Genomic DNA, 21429 nt, shown 5'->3' with positions numbered 1-21429 from the left:
AATTCACTTTGTATTCTCTGCAAATGAGTAATGGTTGCCCTCGGAGGCTTGCGTTTCATTAATGGCCACGGGAACAGTGAGAACGGGTGGATCGGCCTGTACATTGTTCCGGAACCTGGTTGAAGGGCTATAAGGGCGGAATCAACTTGCGGCTGAATGGAACTCGTACAAGTGGGAGTGTGTAGAGTTGCAGTTCTGCGTATTTATTTTATGAATGTCTTTACTGGGGATGAGCGCAGAAACATGATTTTTCACATATTTATTAGTCACTTTTATATATTAACAAGGCTATGTACTGATGGTATATGCACAACAGATAATTTATAGAAATCATTACCACCACTGACATCACTAATTGTATGTTTTGGCGGCAATTTAGCATTTAATTAACACTGTGTTATGTATTTTTTTCACTTCCTGATGACGGCTTCGATGTAGGGGCTGAAATATTGAATAAATCCACTTCTCATTTTTCACAAGACCTGTGAGTGCGGTTGTTTTTCCTAAAACTTAATGGGGGTTATTTAATAAACTCCGAATGCAAAAATCCTGAAAAATTCATGAATTTTTTTATAAAATCGGACTTTAAAAAAAACATGAATTTCTCAGAATTTATTGAACCCCTAGGATGGAAATGTCCGAATCAGAAAATCCGGCATCTCAGACCTGTCGAGGTTGCATATAAGTCAATGGGAGAAGTCCCAATGATTTTTTGGTGCAATATCCCGAAGTTTTTGGCCAAAAAGCATAAGAAATCTGAGTTTTCAGATCAAAAATCCGAAAAAATAGTCAGAATCTGATTTTTTTCCTGCAAAGCAAATTTAAGATGGAAAATGTAATAATAAATAAGCGTAAAAAAAACCCGAGTGAATTTGATCGGAGTTTGTAGCACAAAATATTGAGATAAATTTGGACTTTGATAAATAACCCCCAATATGTTGCAACAATTTTCCCAGCACCCAGGCATTTTTCCTTATGTTTCTTGAGTGCACCAGAACAGGAGTTTGTTTGTATATATATATATATATATATATATATATACGGCCTGGCCGGTAAAATTGATGGTTGATCCCAATGTTATTTATAGGGAAAAAAGATAAATATATTGGAAGGCCGGTATTTTTTTCCAGAAAAGGTGGCAACCCTACCTTCAGGATAATGGTGGTTTTTATCTAATATTTCCCAATTTACCAGGTAATTGCAGTGTAGGGATGCACTTTATAATCATAGAAAAGTAATGAAAAAATATATACATCCCTCTCAGATTTGCCATTCAAACAGAATTTGAATATAAGCATCAGATCGCTGTGTTTGTGGCCATTTTATTTCCCTTTGCAACTGAACACCTCATATCTATGCAGGGAGAGTTCTGACTGACTGTGGGCGAGGAGGCCGGAGTCAAATCCCATTGTGTTACCTTGTTCCTAAGCAACATCTGACAACAACAAGACACCAGAGAAGTAATTCCTTTAGTATAGAGCAGTAGGGGAGGGCATGGCAGCTTGGGATAAAGGGTTTGCCAGGGAGAAGTGCTGAACTCACGCTGTTCTCAGAATGGCAAATTATTCCATTTACCACAATGCAAACTTTCAGTCATTTGTCAGACAAGATTATCGTCCCCTGATTGTGGAGAGCAACTATGAGGAGATTATAAACCAAGCAAGATCAGAGCAGAGACGAGAAGTTAATCAGAAACTAAAGAACGCCACCGTGTATGCGGGGGAATATGGCCAGAAACAACTGGACGGAACCACTCGCTCAAAGATGAGGCCCAGCTCCCCAACCAGGAAGAACAATCCCCACCCCCCACAGTAAGAGATAGGCAACAATTCCCACCCAATGGGCAACAACTGTCTGGGCTTCAGGGCAGGACAAATATTTAGTCATTAGTTGCTTTTGCTGCATAAATTGTTTGCTAAAAGCTTCAGTTCCAGAATACCATGAAATTATTGTTATTAATATTCTTAGGATATTTGTATAATGTACAGGTATAGGACCTGTTATACAGAATGGTTGGATCCTGGATAAGGTTTTTTCCCGTAATATAGATCTCCATACTTTGTCTGCTATAAATAATTTAGTCATTGATTAAACCCAATAGGATTGTTGTGCCACCAATAAGGATCATTTATATCTTAGTTGGGATCAAATACAAGGCACTGTTTTGAAAATTTTTAATTATTTGATTCAAATGGAGTCTATGGGAGATGGCCTTCCCATAATTCAGAATTTTCTGGATAACGGATTTCTGGATAATGGATCTCATGCCTGTACAATAGATAAGTCTACTACTTTTGGTTTCACATTTTATTCCAGTAAAATTTTATTATTATTTCATTATTAAATATTTATTTTAAAAAAACAACATATTCCACAGCGCAGTACAGTAATGCAGAAGGGTATATACAACCAAACATGCTGATTATGTATAAATACTGACCCTGATCATTAGAGCTTACAAACTAAGGGTAATGTCACATGACGTGACATGTTTTCTCCCACACAGGTTGAAGGCAAAAATGTAAAACATACTCTTTAGTTGACTGCAATGATCAGGTTATTGTTTGAAAATTCAACAGTGAGCAGTTTCCAGTAATACCCCAAAAGCACCTGCAGGGTGAGAGTCATTACCATTATAGACTATTGAATGGTATTTATCAGCGTTTTGTCCCCTGCGTGCAAATGAGAAGTCACACAGGTGACAAAGCATTGGCCTAAAAGAGATAATTACTCAGTAAAAGTATTGAATAGCCCAAAAAAGCAGACATTTTTCCTGTGCAACCTTAGTAGCCCTGAAGGGCAAACATGGTCAGTTAAGGTCCCCAAACCTGGGCCGATAAAAGCTGCCGACAGACTGAGTCGGCAGCTTGTTGGCCCATGTGTGGGGCCATCCGACGGGCTTCCCCGACAGATATCTGGCTGATTAAAAAATCCCGTTGGATCACAGCCGCATCTGTTTATATGGTCCCGCGATCCAACCACCCGTATTGGATGCATTATGAACCCTAGGGCCCGTGATCGGATCAGCCCAATATCGCCCACTTCAATGTGGACATATCAGGGAGAGATCCGCTCGTTTGGTGACATAGCCAAACGAGTGGATCTCTACATCTATGGCCACCTTTAGGGTAGAGAAGGTAGGTCTGTGTCCTGAGCAAGGTTTCATGTGCTGGCTAAAGGCAACCATACACGGGAAGATTTAAGATGCCAACAGATTAAGTCGGCATCTTATTGCCCAGTGTATGGGGCTTCCCTGATTGATATCTGGCCGAAAGTCGGCCAGATGTCGACCGGCCAGGCTTAAAAATCCAGTTGGATCGAGGACCTCATCGGTTAGTGGATGTGGTTAGTTGATGTGGTTAGTTGATGTGGCCCTCATTCCGACCGCCTGTTTTCTCCTAGTTTTGATCTGATCGTTGGGCCCGATATTGTCAAATGAGAGGATCTCCATATGTATGGCCAGCTTAAATCTCAAAACCGCTGCAAAAAAAAGGCAGTGCAGTAAATATGTTGTTCGAGAAACAGCCACCAGCTTTATATATTAAACAGCCCATTATGTGCTTGTAGTCTGAAAAGCATTCACCCCTCCCAGGTTAGTGTAACACACAGTTACACTAACCTGATCATGCTTATTTTTTTCTAAATATAACATGAAAATTAAATAACATGAAGTGTTTAAATATAATAAAGATATTACTGTTTCTACATATGAAATATTCTTAGAACTTTCTAAAGACAAGTGAATATCACTGGTACAGGTTCATGACCCAGTTGCCTTAGCTTTTGCTGACTTTCCAGTTTTGGTTAATAGCATGGGAATGATGTCTGTTTGATGTTCAGAATAATATATATAATATAATATATATATATATTTTTAACTTTTTTATCACTAAAACGATAAAAAAAAGTTGCACGTAACTGATCTATAACAAAGGGAAGAACTGACATCCATCTCCATATTCTGCCGATAGAAAGAAACATCAATGCACACTGAGCAATGGAACCTAATTTTCATTCTGTGTCTTACATTCTACTGGCACTAGATTACTGGAACTATTTAGTTACATTAAAAAAATATTATATATTCATAAAAAATACTGTTTTCAATTTAGTACTACTACTTGGGACCTGAAATTTTATGGAATTTTATGGTTTTTTCCCTGTAATTTAGATCTACTAAAAATCATTTAAACCTCAAATAAAAGTAGGGAGCTAGTGGGGTGGTGCTGAGAAGAGCGACTGTGTGTACAGGTTTCCCCTTGAGGATTTCAAGCTACGCCACTGATCCTATACATGTAATAGACAAACTGCAATGTATTTGATGTTTTACTAGAAAAAATCTATTTTTTATACAGGATCTTTATGATAACCAAGCTCCACAACCAGCCAGGATACTATGACTGTGAGAAAGGGACACTGGCAAAATCAGGTTAAGTACATGCAATTTACCTGCAATGCTGCTTTCCTGTAACAGAGATGCTGTGTATGTATGTTGTACTTTAGAATCAAGTTACTCTCTCTACTTTCTCCCGTGAGTCCCAGGCAGGAGCAATACTTGTAGTAAAGTGATGCAGTGTAACAGTAACTACCTATAATGGTTACATTTAAGTCTCAAGGAATCAAAGATATGACCAGGGGCCAGCAAATGCCATACAAGGAATCCCCTGAACATTGCACGTCCCTACAAAAATATTTTGAATAAAACAGCCCAAATTTATAATATATATAAATAAAACCTGTTCTTTAAATATATACTTTCGTGGTAGTATGTGTGATTGGATAATCCCAGATTGAAACACTGCCATTATAAGTACAGGTATGGGACCTGTTATCCAGAATGCTCAGGAATTGGAGTTTTCCAAATAACAGATCTTTCTGTAATTTGAATCTTCATGCCTGATACCAGAAATGTTTTTACATCTATCATAACATTGTCTGAATGCTATTTATAATTTTGCCATAGATACATTATCTATCAGATCCCCATTGTTCCTCTATGAGGAGCTGCCATATTGGTGCAGCAGGAGTCCGTTAGCGTTAGAAACTCTAACTGACAGGTTGAGATGGGACAGTCAGGTTGGCAAAACAGGTTTAGGAACTTCAAGTAACAATTACTTACAAAAGTAGCCCTATTAGTGAAAAATGATCAACCTGAGCTATAGGTAACTTTTAATGTACATTCATATTTTAAAGAGTTGTTTTTTAGTGTCAGTATCACTTTAAATCTACTAGAAAATCATGTAAATATTAAATAAACCCAATAGGCTGTTTTTGCTTCCATTAAGGATTAAGTATATCTTAGTTGGGATCAAGTACAAGGTACTGTTTTATTACAGAGAAAAAGGAAATCATTTTTAAAAATTTGGATTATTTGGATAAAATGGAGTCTATGGCAGACAGCTTTTCCGTAATTCAGAACTTTCTGGATAGCAGGTTTCCGAATAATGGATCCCATACCTGTACTGGGCTGCCCCTCTGGCTTATATAAGGCACTGTGCTCACAAGCATCCTTGGATTTACTCTAATGGTATAATAATGTAGGAACAGGTTCTCCTACTCACTAAGCAGGTTATTTACTAAACTCCGAATGCAAAAATCACGAAAAATTTGTGATTTGTTTTAATAAAAAACCCTGAGGATGGAAAAGTCACAATCAGAAAATCTGGCATCTCAGACCTGTCGAGGTTGCATATAAGGCACTGGGATAAGTCCCAATGATTTTTTTATGTGAGCTGGGTTTTGTGCTGGGTTTTAGGGGAAAAATCTGAGTTTTCGGGTGAAAATTCCAAAATAAATGTGAAAATTAGATGAAAAATCAGAAAAAATCTTGAAAATCAGATTTTTTTTCCCGCAAAGCAAATTTTCGGGAAAATGTAATAATAAATAAGCGTGAAAAACCAGAGCGGATTTGATCGGAGTTGGTAGCAGAAAATATTGAGATTAATTCGGACTTTAATAAATGACCCCCTAAGTGTTACTGTGCAGTTATCGTTTTTATAGATATCATAGGCAGATACTTTCCTCAGTACAAATAATAAATAGGGGCAGTCCCAGTTAATCAGGGAGCAATGACTAATTATATACATATACCTAAACGCCTCCAGACTTGGGACTAACACATTTTTCATGGTTTTTAGGAGGCAGGCAACTTACATAATAAAAGAATAATCGATCTGCACAAAGTGAAGGTCATATTTATTGGCATTAAAGGGGTTGCGTCATTAAAGTGGCCCCAGTTCTAGTAACCCACAGCAACCAGTAAGCAGGTACAGTTTGCCGCTCACCTAATTGAAAACAAACGTATGTCTGGATTATGGGTTACAAACATTGTAATATTGAGCTCCTATATGTAATAAAGACCATGTTTTCCCAGGTGCAGTAACCCATAGCAACCAATAACATATTTGCTTTTAAACAGGCGACCAGTGAATGCTGCCAGCTGATTGGTTGCTGTTGGTGATTAGAACCGTAGCAACTTTGTGCTAGATATCTCTACGGTTCCTGAGTTGTTAATGCGAGAGATGTTCCTCTATTGATCTGGACACAGGAGGTTTTGTGTGATGTTAGTTAAGGGACGGTTCCTCTAGAATCTTTCCATAGGAAGTGATGATTTGTTATTAAAATATGGTCTATTTCACTACAGTCTGATACAATATTTCCCTCTGAACCCCCTTGATGAGAGCTGGGCTCTGTCTGCCACAATCTCCTAAATATTACAGCTCCACTCAGCGGATACACATATTAGGAATGTTCCACATAATAAACAGATGTCATTTTTGTTTCATTACGGAACAGGTTTTTTTTTTCCACTGAAATAATTGTAACTAGAGATTGTTGGCTTTTTGCATTTAAAGGAAACTCCAGTTTATACCTGCAACATAAAGACATTCTCAATGGCAAGAAAAATAAGGTAAGGTCTGACGGCGAGTAAACACAGTCATTCTAAAAATAATATCCCCGACTGTGAAGGGAATGGAATGTTCTGCAGCCAAGGAAATTCTAACAAAGGCTGTTGACCTTGTACCCGTGACATAAATGAGCAAATATGCCATGTACTGACAAGAAATTTAGACAAATGGAGAAAAACAATTACAGAAACAAAACGGGGCCACTGTAGTGGTCTGAGTGTATAGTTAGTATAAACCATATCCTATCTATTAGTAGGGCTTAACTGGCTTTTTTCTTTTTTGCCCAATATTTAGGTAACAGAAATAATAGAAGAAGGCACTAGAATGTCCACAACTCACCAAATAACCATACATGGGGAAAGGATATTCAGCTTCAGAAGAATATAGTTCCCCCAATATGATTACTCATTAGAAGTCACAGGCACCCTCTGCAGTGCCCAATGATATATCACACGTATGTATCATATACATACTGGTAGCACTTTTTTTGTATTGGCTAAACATGTAATGAGAGTAAACCATTCAATTTAACAAGGGGCAGGTGATTGAAAAGATATTTTTAGAAGACAGGGGGCATGAACTGTCCAAAAAAAAAAACTCTACTAATTTTCCCTGGGGCATGAATTCTGATTTTTAATGATTTATGTATACTTGCAGTTATACAATTTGATGATTGATTTCAGATTGAATGTTGCCTCTTTAAGAATTTCATTAGTTGTTTTTATCCTATTTTTGGTCACCCCCCTCTTAGCTCATAATAAGGGATCTAGAAAAGCATTTGGGTATCCTTTGGGAAGTCATCATTTCCCTCCCATATTTCCAAGAACGTATAGGACAGCAAGGCAAATCGTTTTGCGTACATTTAGTCAAAATTTGGTACAGGTATGGGGCCTGTTATCCAGAATGCTCAGGACCTTTTCCAGATAGAGGATCTTTCCATAACTTGGATCTTCGTACCTTAAGTCTACTAGAAAATCATGTAGATGTTAAATAAACCCAATAGGCTGATTTTGCTGCCAATAATGATTAATTATATCTTAGTTTGAATCAAGTACAAGGCACTGTTTTATTATTACAGAGAAAAAGGAAATCATTTTTAAACTTTTGGATTATTTGGATAAAATGGAGTAATTTGAGTAATTTGGAGCTTTCTGGATAATGGGTTTCCAGATAACAGATCCCATGCCTGCACTATAGTTGTTCCTACATAACAATAAGATTGGTGATAGAAAAAGAATTTTGGGGCTCCACAAGGTATCTAAATATTGGCCAATATGGTGTGAAGAAATACTCTGGCCCAGTGCTAGACTGGGGTGTCCAGGGCCCACTGGGGCTAGTGCCTGGGGGTCCCCACCCCATCCTTGAGCGCCAGGGAGGAAGGGAACTGGGCCAGCAGGGGCCAACCAGGTTTTTTTCCGGTGTCCCGCCTACCAGGTCTGACCCTGGCAGCAAATAAATATTCACTCTAAATCTCACCCTTATTGATCTTGAAGCTGGGCTTTCAGGTATATCTAGGTGAACAAATGGGCTCACAAAATTTTACCATGATTGGCATTAAGGGCAGCTCCCCCACATTCCTGTCTGTGCATCCCACCCCAGGAGAGCAAAACCAGAGTTTGGAAACAACTGTATATATATACTCTATATGCCTCAAATTGCAAGCTGTGTTTATGTACAAGACTGAATAATATAAATCAGCACCGGACTTGTCCTCTTCAAGGGGAAGCAGACCCTGTAAATATTAAGAAGCCCAGGAGTGTAGTAGGCCAAGACAGGCCCAGATTTACAGTGAAGAATATTTCGCATCCTTTTTCTCTTCCTTCCTTATAAGTAACATTGGCGTTAGTTATCACTTTGCAGCCAAGTGGGTTCGTCTGATGACTTGTATGTCAAAATTCCCTAATAACATGAGATAGCGAGGCCATGAATGATGATAACCAAATCACATGACCTGGCTGGAATGTTTGTCACCACCTTTATCCTAGGAACACTTGCTTCAGGCAAAGTCTTAGCATAGGGTTGATAATCTGGGACAAAGGTCCTTGTTGGAATACAATAAGTGTCCGTCACCTACAAGCAAACTTGCCCACAAATTTATATCAGCATTTTACTCCGTTTTCTTAATTCAGGTGGAAATATTCAGTGACCAAAGATTAAATTTTGCAGCGGAGGCCTGGATGAAACTAGCAAGTGATAAAGGTAACGAAGGACTCTTTTTCTTTCTGATTGACGTATAAAAACATGGCATGGATTCTTTAGGATTGCTAATGTTCTGCTTATACTGTAGCAACCCAATGGCCCTACAATAACCTGGAACAAGGTTAGCAGAGAGCACACACCAACTTACAAAGGAAGGGAGAGATGACACAAGGAGCTGTTCCTTGTTGACAAATACTGTTAACTGTCTCCACTCCCTTTTATCTGTTGGAAATGGTGGAAAACATCCTGTGTTGCAGTATCCTAAGGAGTAAAGCTCTGGAGCCACTAGAGTTTATAGAGAAAGGGTATCCAATCTGTGATTTCCAGATATTGCTGAACTACTATGAGAGGAATATAACCATGGGGAGGGTGAATGGAAACAAAGTAGTCATGTGGGAGAAGGGGAGGAAAAGTAGACAAAGCAGAGGGCTAGGAATGGTGGCACAATAGGGTAAGAATAATATGGGTGAGGTAGGGTAAGTCTGAGAAGGGAGTCCCATGAGCCCCAGGGCAGAGTTTGATGCCGGTACACCCCTCTCTTATTTCTTCCAACCAGCCATGTGTCAAAACAGTTTTTTAAAACCTTGCTTCATGTCCATGTGCATGTCATATTAAATGTGAAGTAGAACCCTCGCAATACTGTTTTTTACTTCTATGGTGCAAATGGGGATCCCTTAGGTGATATGCTCCTGGCAAACTCCACAACCATTTTAGCTGCATCACTGCTATGGGGTGGACAACCAGATTTGGGTTACAAAGATGTTCTATTGAGTGATAATGCTAAGACTGAGGGGTTTTGCTCCTCACTTTAGTGTCAGCACAACTGGGAGTCCAGTGAACTGAATAATTATTATATCTGGGTATTTGCTCAGTAATAGCATTGAAAGTACAGCTCCTCAAGGTTGCTTAATGCAATTCCATGTTAACTTCTATGTCTGTTGCAAACATGTCAATTCCCACATATTATTCAAATACCCCAGTCTTCTGCACTAGCAGTTCTGTCTCCTGCTGTCAGTAATTTGCACCCAAAACCTAACTTACCTTCTCCATTGAAAAACATGGAATAAGTCTATTGTCTGTAGCCTGGAGCATTGCTGGGGGCGGAGCATGGGTGGAACGGGACAGGGCGCATGCCAGGCACAGCCAAGATTCCCCCAGGGTATGGGAGAGAATATCTGCTGTTGAAGCAGATCATTTATAATAATAATTTAGGCTTGTATGAGCCACACTTGCTTATTTGATGCTTACTCAAGCTTGAATAGCCACATGTCTGTTATTTGATGTGTATGTTTAGTAATGCATCAGTACTGGGTTTATTGTAACCATGTCAATTTACAGACTACATACTGTATATTCCTTGTACACTCTCCAGCTGACATTTATCAAAGCAAGGCAGAAAATAAACACATCCTATCCATAGAAACACAGTGTCATTCTCCAGCTGTCAGTTGCCTTGATCACTTATTCCGATGGTTTTTCTTCCTTAATCCAGACCGTGCCGCAGTGCAGAAAATGATGGACTTTGTAACAGAGAGTCATGAAAAGCACAAAGAAATTCCTGACAAAAGGAGGCTTCGCTGTCAGGTGAGCGGCTTTTCCACTAAAGCGTTCTCATGTCTCATATACACGGCATTTCCACAGTACTCATTTGTGATATAAAGATCTGTACAGAGTGCTTTGCAAAAAAGGATCAGAAGAGTCATGGTGGCCCTAAAAGAATTTGGCAAGGGGCCATTTATTTACACCACTGCTATTGTTTTTATATACAGTGTCTTGCAAAATGATTCCTGGAAAAAGGAATCATTTTTATAAATTTGGATAAAATAGAGTTTATGGCCTTTTAGGAATTCAGAGCTTTCTTGATAACAGATCCCATAACAGTGCTAACAAATCCTACACTCAGGGGCCAATTTATCAACTATCACTCATTTTTAAACGTGGTATAAATGCTTTCTACTCATTGATGAGTTAACAATAAGAATGTATTTACCGCACTGGATAGCTGGGACTCCGCACATAAGTGGGACCAATGTGAGTTTATTAAAGAGGAGCTTAGCAACAAGACTGGGAGTTATTTTTCATTTCCTTGACTCTTGTCGACCTAATGGCTTTGACTAGACCACTCAGATGTTTCTTGTGTTTGGAATCAATGACAAACTTTTTCCAAACTTGCAGTTCTCTTGCAGTATTTCCCCTGTTTTAACAATATCCTCACTCCCTTCTGATAAAAGCAGCCCCACAACATGATGCTAGCACCCTTATAAGTTGTTATGGAGCAGGAACTCAAGAGACCAAGATAGAGCTTCTTGGCCAACGTTCAATGCAATACGTGTATATGACCCATCACAACTGGATCAGTCTCATGCATTTTGGCAAACTCTAGAGATGCTTCTTTTGAGCAATGGATTCTTTTGTGTACTGGCAGCAAGATCACATTGTTAACAGAATATCTCTTTCTCCCCCAAACAGGCCTTGATCCAGTTGGTGAAGCCTGAATTATCTGTTTCAGCCCATCGATGGCTGAAGGAGGCAGGAGTATATGGTAAATATACAAATATCTCTATTTAGAGCAGTTGTACCTTATCTGTAAAGTACAGGGATTAGTTGTGTCTCTATAAACGGCACTTTAGACCCATTTCACATGGATAGGCACAAACTTGCACAAGCACCGACTAGGCACAAGCTCATTTGGTGTTCTTGTGTGTAGTGGGTGTGTCTAGTTTAGTAAATGAGACACTGGGCCTTTTATATTTACTATTTTAACAAGTCAAGGCTAATATACATTCTCTGCAGCCTGTGGGAGCTTTCTATCTGCTTTTCAGTAAAGGCAAAGGGGCTGAAGAAGAAGTGAAATGATTCAATGTTTCTGTTTGTGACTGTGATAACCTAGTGCAGGGTGTTAATGAACTGGAAGAATGTACACTGAGATGCCAGACTGCAGGGTAGAATTCAGCTTTATTCCTGGCTGCTCTCTCCACACTGTTCACTCCTTTCCCTTCACATGTCCATAACCTTTGTCATTACTCCACTCAGGACTGGACTGGGATTCAAAATAGGCCCTGCCATTCCTACTACACAGAGGCCCAAACATCCCCCACCAGACTACTTAATAGTCACTTTCTATGGCATCTTACAGCAGCCTCTCTGGCATTTGCCAGAACTCACAGATTGCCAGTCCAGGCCTGACTCCACCCAGTGCTAAGCTGAAGTGAATATTTAACATCACAGGAATGGATGGAGCAACATTACAGTGACCCAGATCAGTTAACCACAAGAAAAAGAATTAATCCTTCATGGTTAAAAATTGATTTACACACAAATTTTGGTTAGTGGGAATTGTTTCAATCCATTTTGTAGTAAATACAATGGCACCTTTTATACAACAGTGTTTGCTCAGCAACATTTTTTATACACTACAGTCTGTAATACGGCTGCCAAACTTGTGAGTGGGGTCAGAAATGTCATTCAGAATGTTCCTGTAAGTTGTATAGCCTACATACAAACACCATGTTATAGGCCGTTGTCTCCAGTCCCTGCTCACTTGCACACAATACACATCATGTAGGAATGGGATCTGAACCATGTTGTGTATCACATATATTTTATCCTCTGCCTCTTTCTCCATCTGTCCCACTTCTGCACTAACCTGCACACTGCTGGGCCTGTTTAGCTGAATGCATGTTGGCATGGATTTTTTCAGCTGCGATTTTGGAAAAGTGCAGTGATGGCAACAACACCGGCATTCAGCCCAAGAGGTATAAAAGCTCACTTCAGTGGTGTAACTAGGGACCTGGGCCCCCTGCCACCCACATCAGTTGGCCCTGCAACACCCCCATCCCCCATACACTACATGTAAAATTGTGATTGAGGGTTTAGAACAGGCATCGCTGGATTCAAAATTGTCTGCAAGGTCTGCTCCCTGCCCCTCTCACTACTGGCTCACTTCTATTTACTATACCGATTCCTTGGAAAGCCTTTGTCTGATTAAGCTGCAGCAACAAATGAACTAAAGAATTACTTAAAAAATGAGAATTATAAAAGAGCAGAATCCATTTGAATAATATTGTTTCACCAAAAATTATGTTTTTTGCAGCTGTCCCTAAGTGTCCCATGTGTGAGTTTTACAACCATCTGGATTCTGATATTAAGCATTTGCATTCTAATCTGCTGTCATTTTCATTGCAAATTCCATATATCCCGTTTGAGGAGGCACACAAGTCGGTCATTCCTTACTAGTGCTAAATAGGCCTTTCTTTACTAGCGGTAGGGTCCTTGGCAAAATAAATAAGTCTGACCTTTAATTACTAGCAAATCCTCAGCAAGGAAATGATAATACTTCAGCTGGAATTCCTGAAGAGCCCAGGCATTTAGTTGGCCTTGAACAGTAGATGGAACACACAGCATCATGATAAGGCTCCCTACTGAAAGAATGATCTCCAATACACACATTGAGCCGAGTCCTGGCACATAACCCACATTGTCTCATGTATAAGGATACAGAAGACAAGTTGTTTGGGCTGACAAATGTTAGGCACCCCCAAGTGATTGTATTTACTTACCTGACACCCCGGGCCGGTGCTCCTATCAGCAGAAAACTACACCGGCCCAGGGTTATACCAGTGAGCACCACAAACAGTTTTCCTAACAAACCTTTATATTACAGAAATAGCCAGTGTGGAGAAATTGATGAACACCTTGTCAACAGCTCCCGACCAGCAAAAGCCATTGACTTTCCATCGAGCCGAGTACGTTGTCCACCCTGAGTGGAGAACCAACTTCTCATAAGTTACTCATATACTTACATTACCTGAATTCTATCCACTGGGTATAACCCAACTGAAATGGTGGAGCAGCTACTGCGGAGGGGTTAGTAAAGTTGAGAATATTCTCACAAATCTATGTGATAGGACTGAGCCGCGGGCCCAATGTTTTTATTCTCATAAACCAATTGTGAGAAAACTTACTTTTTGTGTTTTCTTTTCTATGTCCAATAATCCACTCTTTTGTGTCTTCATGGTCTGTCTGTGCTGGCAGGATAGTTTACTAGGATGGTGGGCTCATATGGATAATCTATTTTCCTCTAGGGTGGTTATGCCAAAAACTCAAAAAATTCGAATTTATAGTGGAAAAAAACCTTTTTCAGAATTTATTAAACCCCAAAGGTGTTAAAAGTCTGAATAAAAAAGTACACCAACTAAGACCTGCTGAGTTCATGTACAAGTCAATGGGAGAAGCCCAAAAGATATCCTGATCTGCGCTGGGTTTTGTGCAGTAATCTGAAGATTTTGTGGTTTTTAGGCAAAAATACGAAAAAAAACTGTGTTTTCGGACGTCAAATCTGAAAAATTTGTACAATTCAATTTTTTTCATGATTTTATCAAATTTTTTCCCGCACAGGAAATTGTATTGATAAATAAGGGGAAAAAAAACCTGAGCTGATTTGGTTGGAGTAGTTTTCAGAAAATACTCAGATATTTTCAGATTTTGATAAATAACCCCCTTAAAGTCAGTCAGTTCCTTGTGGGCATTTGATGATTTTTCTAGGCATCTTGTTTATAACGCCCTTAGGAGGAAACACCAGCAGATATTCCCAAAATATGGGACTGGCCCTCAGGTCCGGATTGAGAATTAAAATAGGCCCTGGCATTTCAGGTACACAGAGGCCCAATCAGCCCACATAGAGGCCCAAACAGCCCACTAAATACTGACTTTCTATGGCATCTTATAGCAGCCCCTCTGGAATTTGCCAGAACCCACAGATTGCCAGTCCGGGCCTGCTGGCCCTCTTAGAGGACACAAAGCAAGGAATTGGAGGTCAGCTAAAAGCTGTTAGGTTAAAATGTAGGTTCCGGAATATTTCTGTATACTTTAATTCTTGGATCTACTGTATAGCAGGATTATTATGAACATGTATTTATAATAAACCAACATATTCCCCTAACATTATAGTATCTTCATACATCTGTAACACATCACAAGTAGGGTTGCCACTTGGCCAGTATTTTACCGGCCTGACTGGTAAAAATGATACTTGACCCCAATGTTATTAAAAGGGAAAAACTTTGAAATATATAGGAAAGCCATTATTTTTTTTTTCCAAAAAAGGTACACAAGGTACACGGGCCTTTATCCAAATTTTGGACCAAAAAGGGGTCTGCAAACCTATGACTAAATTTTAAACCAATGTATTAATGTCAATAACTAAGCTTTAAGGGGCAAATAGTTATCTGGGTTGTTGTACCATTCTAGGGAATCAAATCCTAGTTCCCCAGATTCTTAAGGGTAGGACGACATGGACGATTTCCGCACGATCCGACGCGCTGCGCAAAAACCCAGGCGTCCCGTCGGATGCAACAGGAATAAGGTAAGTAATGGAAATGTTGGATGAAGTCGCAGCATTGATCTGACATGACATGACTGTCGGATACAGGCGCAGCGTGCAGCATCTGTTGCGTCGGATCAATGCTGCGACACCATCTGACAATGCTATTACTTACCTTATTTCTATCGCATCCGACGTGACGCCTGCGTTTTTACACAGTGCGTTGGATCACGCGGAAATTGTCAATGTAGTCCTACCCTTATGCTACTTTTATTTTGTGGTGAATAACCTCAGTCTCATTGAGACTATCTCATGTGTTGTTAGTTAACATTGTATTCGATTAGAGACTAGGGTTGGTAGGTATACCAAGCACCCACCTATAAGAGACTAAACAATCTTGCATATAATTTGTAGGAATGTGTTTATGTACAGGACAGCTAAGCCCTCTATGCATATTTGTTAAAGAATTCTAAAGGGCATCTCCATGCTTTTGTTGGGAATCTACAGCCCTCCGTATGCTCTGAATAGAAAGATAACTGTGTATTTGACATTCCCAGAATACATGTGAAGCCAGTGTGTTGCCACATTCCCAACATATTCTTTTATGTTGAAACTTTAGTAAGTCAAAAACAAGAGTTGACGAATTTCAGGTAAGAAATGTAGAAACTAGAAATACTGGAAGTCTTGATAAAGCCTGTGTTGTGTTTTCCTATCCAAACGCTTGAAGGCTAAAATGTATTTGGTTTTGGACTGTGTTCATTTTCACACATGCAGACTATACATAAAATTTCTATCTCTTGCTGTTTACACAGCTGAACAAAGCTTGAGGAGGAATGGAATTATAAATTAGCCTTCATGGAGCAATGTCAGATTTTGGCACTCGCTTTTCCCATAACCACATTAATTCAGGGCTTGGCATCACATTCAGACATTACATATTTTTTTTTATAACTGAAGAATGTTTAAGAAGAAGAGCCGATTCCCTCCCTTTAGGGTTTTGTCATGTCCCAGCAAATATAGAAAAATGCAACTAACGGCATAGAAAATATTCAGTGTAAATTGTGGGTGCAAGGGAAGTCCTAGGCAGAACAGCATTCAATGTATTTGCAAAAAAGGAGTTCAAGAAATCCTAAAGCGTTACATACTGTATGTGCTAGAAAACTGGATTGGGCTGGGTGTGATATTTTAGGAAGGATATTGCAGGCAGAGAACCCATAAAAACATTGTATGCAGCCTGCCTCCCAGGAATCATCAGAACAAAATAATGATATAAGTGACTTGTATAATATGAACAGGAAAACAAAGGCATCTCAGAATTGGTAACAAGACATCAGTGGTGCCTGACTAGTGCTATGTAACAATAAGGGGCCCATTTACTTAGTTCGAGTGAAGGAATAGAGGGAAAAATAGTTTGAATTTCGAATGGTCGAATATGGCTACTTCGACCATCGAATGGGCTACTTCAACCTTCGACTACGACCTTCGAAAAACCGTTCGACTATTGGATAGTCGAAGTACTGTCGCTTTAAAAATTTCTTCGACACCCTAGTTCGCCACCTAAAACCTACCGAGGCCAATGTTAGCCTATGGGGAAGGTCCCCATAGGCTTCCTAACAATTTCCTGATCGAAGGAATATCCTTCGATCGATGGATTAAAATCCTTCGAATCATTCGATTCAAAGGATTTAATCATTCGATCGAGCGATTATTCCTTTGTTTGATCGTAGGAATATCGCGAAATCCTTCGATATTCGAAGGATTTTACTTTGACGGTCGAATATCGAGGGTTAACCCTCGATATTCGACCCTAGGTAAATGTGCCCCTAAATGTTAATTAAGAACTTTACCCACACTGCTGCCAGTAGAAATGAAGGTTGTGAAAACCAGTGATGTATGGGTTAACCCAAAACCCACAGTGACCCATGGGTTAACCATCAGTTGGGCAGGTTCGGGTTTGCAATATGGCTCTGCCTTTCCAAGCAACAAATACTTTATTTTTTATAGTTGTGTACCCTTGTTTTACTTGGCGACAATAACCATTTGCAATTGCTCAGCACATGTCTATCCAACACAATATCAATAAACCCGTGTAACGTGCTCTTCAGCTTGGAAAACCAAGATGTCACATACAGTTGTAATGATTTACAAAAGCATGATGTAGATATCCAGCAGAATTAAAGTTGGGGAACTTCCATATTTACACCATAAGGCAGGGGTCCCCAACTTTTTTTTACCGTGAGCCACATTTAACTGTAGAGAGTTGGGGAACAGCACAAGCATGAAAAAGTCCCTTGGGTGCTAAATAAGGACTGTGATTGGCTATTTGGTAGCCCCAATGTGGACTGGCAGCCTACAGGAGGCTCTACTTGGCACTATACTTAGTTTTATTCAATTAAAACTTACTGCCAAGCCTGGAATTCAAAAATAAGCCCCTGCTTTGAGGCCAGTGAGAGCAACATACAAGGGCTTGGTGACTCAAACACTCACTCTCTATAAAAGGAGTAACACTCAAACACATTCAATTTCAACAGTAGAATTCTCACCATCTGGAACAGAATTATATTACTCTATCAACTGCTATATATTCATATAAAGGTAATGGATCTCTTATCCGGAAACCCGTTATCCAGAAAGCTCTGAATGAAAGTTGCTTAGAATTGGCCATTCTATAACATACTAAAAGTCAATTTAACGATGAACCTCTCCTTTAACTGCCCAGCTTTACTCTCTTTTTGCATATTTTACTATTACAGGTATTACGGAAAGGCCGTTTTCCATAGACTCTATTTTATCCAAATAATCCTAATTCTTAATAATAATTATAATAAAACAGAAGCTTGTGCTTGATCCAAAGATATAATTAATCCTTATTGGAAGCAAAACCAGCCGATTGGATTTATTTAATGTTTAAATGATTTTCTAGTAGACTTAGGGGGTTATTTATCAAAGTCCGAATTTATCTCAGTATTTTCTGCTGCAAACTCTGATCAAATCTGCTCAGGTTTTTTAACGCTTATTTATTATTACATTTTCCCAAAAATTAGCTTTGTGTGAAAAAAATCAGATTTTCAAAATTTTGTGATTTTTTTCATCAAATTTTCACGATTTTTTCGGATTTTTCACCAAAACTCAGAAAACTTTGGGGTATTGCACGAAACCCATCGCACATCAAAAAATCATTCACTTATACGCAACCTCAACAGGTCTGAGATGACGGATTTTCTGATCCTGACTTTTCCATCCTCTGGGTTTAATACATTCCAAAAAATTTGTGATTTTATAAAAAAAATTGCGGATTTTTCTTGATTTTTGCATTCAGAGTTTAGTAAATAACCCCCCTAAGGTATGATTCAAAAATATCATTGAACATGATAAAATATCACCTGGGTTTGTTGGGAATATGATGCTGAATAAATGGGACTTGTAAGAAGACTTAATTATTGTAATAGACTTTGTTGGTATATGAAAGTGTCAGTGATAATTTGCTTTCAGTTATTTAGTCTTTTAACTGTATTGGGTGAATTCTATTTAAAGTGACTAGTGGCTGAAGTGCATTTTGGCAAGAGCACTGGGCAGTAGGAATTTGTTGTTTGTTGTCGTCTTAAAACCATGTGTTTATATCAACACTGGGAATCAAATGCTTCTTACACTGAACAAGGCTGGTCTCCCATTTGTTTGCCAAGTAAATTTCCAAAGATGAAACTATTTATTGTGTGTGTAGTAAGTTGCATAAATGTATCTATTGATTTATTAAAGAAGCTGCATGTTGTAGTCAAAAAGGGTTAAGGAACTTTCTTTTGCATTTTGAACAGTTTTAATCTCAGCGCCTTTTGAAATGGTGGGACCCAACTCCACCCACACTTAGAGGACGATTTATTAAAATTCATGTTTGCGGTTTTTTCACGATTGGAGAAAAACCATGTGGAAAAAAACACAACTATTTGTCAGAGCCTCCAATAGTCTTTCTTTTTTTTCAGCTTCATTGAAAATGAATGGAATAATGTGATTCTCACATTATTTTCTGCGAAAAACCAACACACAGGAATATTCTGTCACATTTTCTTCTTAAAAGGGCTGTTCACCTATGAGTTAACCTTATGTATGATGTAAAGACTGAGATTCTGAGACGATTTGCTATTGGTTTTCATTTTTTATTATTTGTGGTTTTTGAGTTATTTAGCTTTTTATGTAGCAGCTCTTCAGTTTGTGATTTCAGCAGTCTGGTTGCTAGGGCCCAAATTACCCTAGCAACCATGCATTGATATGAATAGGAGAGGGCCTGAATAGAAAGACAAGTAATGCAAAGTAGCAATTACAATAAATCCACGTGAAATCGCAATCTGGAGAGCTGCTGAATAAAAAGCTAAGTAACTCAAAAACCACAAATATTAAAAAATTAAAACCAATTGCAGAGAATATACCTTTCTACATCACAGTAAAAATGAATGTAAAGGTGAACAACCTCACTAAATAGGTCCAACTATAACATACCCAAAAGTTAATGTAAAGTTCACAGTTCTTTTCTCTCACCTGTTTTTCACTGGACAACTCCATGTCATACTTACCGGGGTAGCCCCGCCCCAGTGCTCCAATCAGAAGGGCCCTCCCCATAGCTTTAAAAGCCCAACCCCATCCCCCAATCCGGTGTCTTTTTTTCCTTCTGCTTCAGTTTATTTTTGCTCCTGTTAGAAGCAAGTTTTCTTTTTAACCTTGGGGAAGCATTAGGGTTTGCTGGAAAGCCCTAATTCTAGCATATAGTCCCTACACCCCATAGAGAGGGAGGTGGCAGTTAGTTAAGGTTAATCTGGTGGAATCTCAGGTTTGCCCTGGGGAGTGAGGTTAGCAGACTTAAGTGTGGTGAACAATATTTAGTTAGTGGCCTGAGCCTTATGGCCTCCATCTTTTTTTCCCCCTATATTGGAGTATTATGTTTTTTTCTTCTTCTGGAGGAATTTAGGTTTCAGAGCCAGCTGCCTCCCTCACAAGTCTTTGCCAAGGTAATTAAAAAAAAAAAGAATCCTTTTCATCCTGGTTATTATCCACAGGGTCATTATAACAAGTTATTATTTCTGTCATGTTATCCCTTATTGTGGACAGGAGACATGCAATTACGGCATGCAGGATTTTTTTTTAATGGTCTGTGTTACTTTGTGCTTTGCCTTTCAGAGCACCATAGACTGGCCCAGCTATTTGGGGTTGGTATCCTATAGGTTAAAGTCAGGACAGGGTGTTCAGAAAAGTTGTCCTATTGAGCTTATACTTTTGGGACCAAGGCTGCAGTGTTTGCCTTTTGGGCAAGGCCCTGGTTATGTCATGTCTTAACTACAGGCTTGGACATGCTGGTATAGTTAGTAAGGGTGTTTCATTCCAGAATAAAAGGTGGATAATTATATCCCCATACCTAGATTAATTTTGATCTTGGATACTTGCGATTGGTCTGGATAAACTGTGCATATTCCAGACTGGAGCCCTAGGATAATAAAATAACCCATTTCTAGCAGTATTGTATTGGTTGTTCTACTTCCTGGAGTCAGTCAAATTCCTTCCTATTGGTCACTCGTGGGAGCATACCAAACTGACTTTGGTTCTAGGCCCAATCTATGGTTCTAGGCCCAATCTACAGTTATGTCAAGGTCACATCTATGAAGGCTAAAAATAGTCCCAAAAAACGCTGGCGTCTTTTCCCATTTCAGGGTGATAGGCTGAAAAAGAGCGTAAATTATTTTTGGGGTACCCTCCTTCCCCCCTACATTTCCTACATATGGCACATAAACTATACAGTGGGCTTGTGTGTAGGGCAATATAACAACTATATTTTATTAAGGTTTGCTGGGCTTGTGTAGTGTAATGTATTTGCTGCAACTTCAAAGTGTTGCGCTATGAGCGAAGCCGTCGCTGGTGAAATTTTCAGAGGTTAGTGAATTTGCCCAATAGAGTTCACAGGTTTTCTACAGGGTAATTTTGGGAATATTAGCTTGTTAAGTCCGGTAAGTATGACAT

The 21429-nt window shown here is 39.1% G+C and overlaps 1 protein-coding gene across 1 annotated transcript; it reads left to right on the top strand.

Annotated features, from left to right (window-relative positions):
- The first annotated feature begins 1440 nt into the window (after positions 1-1440).
- LOC108699458 lies at positions 1441-14070 on the top strand. The gene is made up of 7 exons (XM_018231554.2): positions 1441-1811; positions 4356-4429; positions 6855-6910; positions 9038-9107; positions 10600-10691; positions 11577-11649; positions 13771-14070. The coding sequence occupies exons 1-7, from the start codon at positions 1555-1557 to the stop codon at positions 13890-13892; spliced, it is 744 nt and encodes a 247-aa protein (XP_018087043.1). The 5' UTR covers positions 1441-1554; the 3' UTR covers positions 13893-14070.
- Positions 14071-21429: the final 7359 nt, after the last annotated feature.

Source organism: Xenopus laevis, chromosome 1L (genome assembly GCF_017654675.1).
Source record: "Xenopus laevis strain J_2021 chromosome 1L, Xenopus_laevis_v10.1, whole genome shotgun sequence".
In the NCBI taxonomy this organism is placed as follows: Eukaryota; Metazoa; Chordata; class Amphibia; order Anura; family Pipidae; genus Xenopus; species Xenopus laevis.
This window is presented reverse-complemented; position numbering and strand designations above follow the sequence as displayed.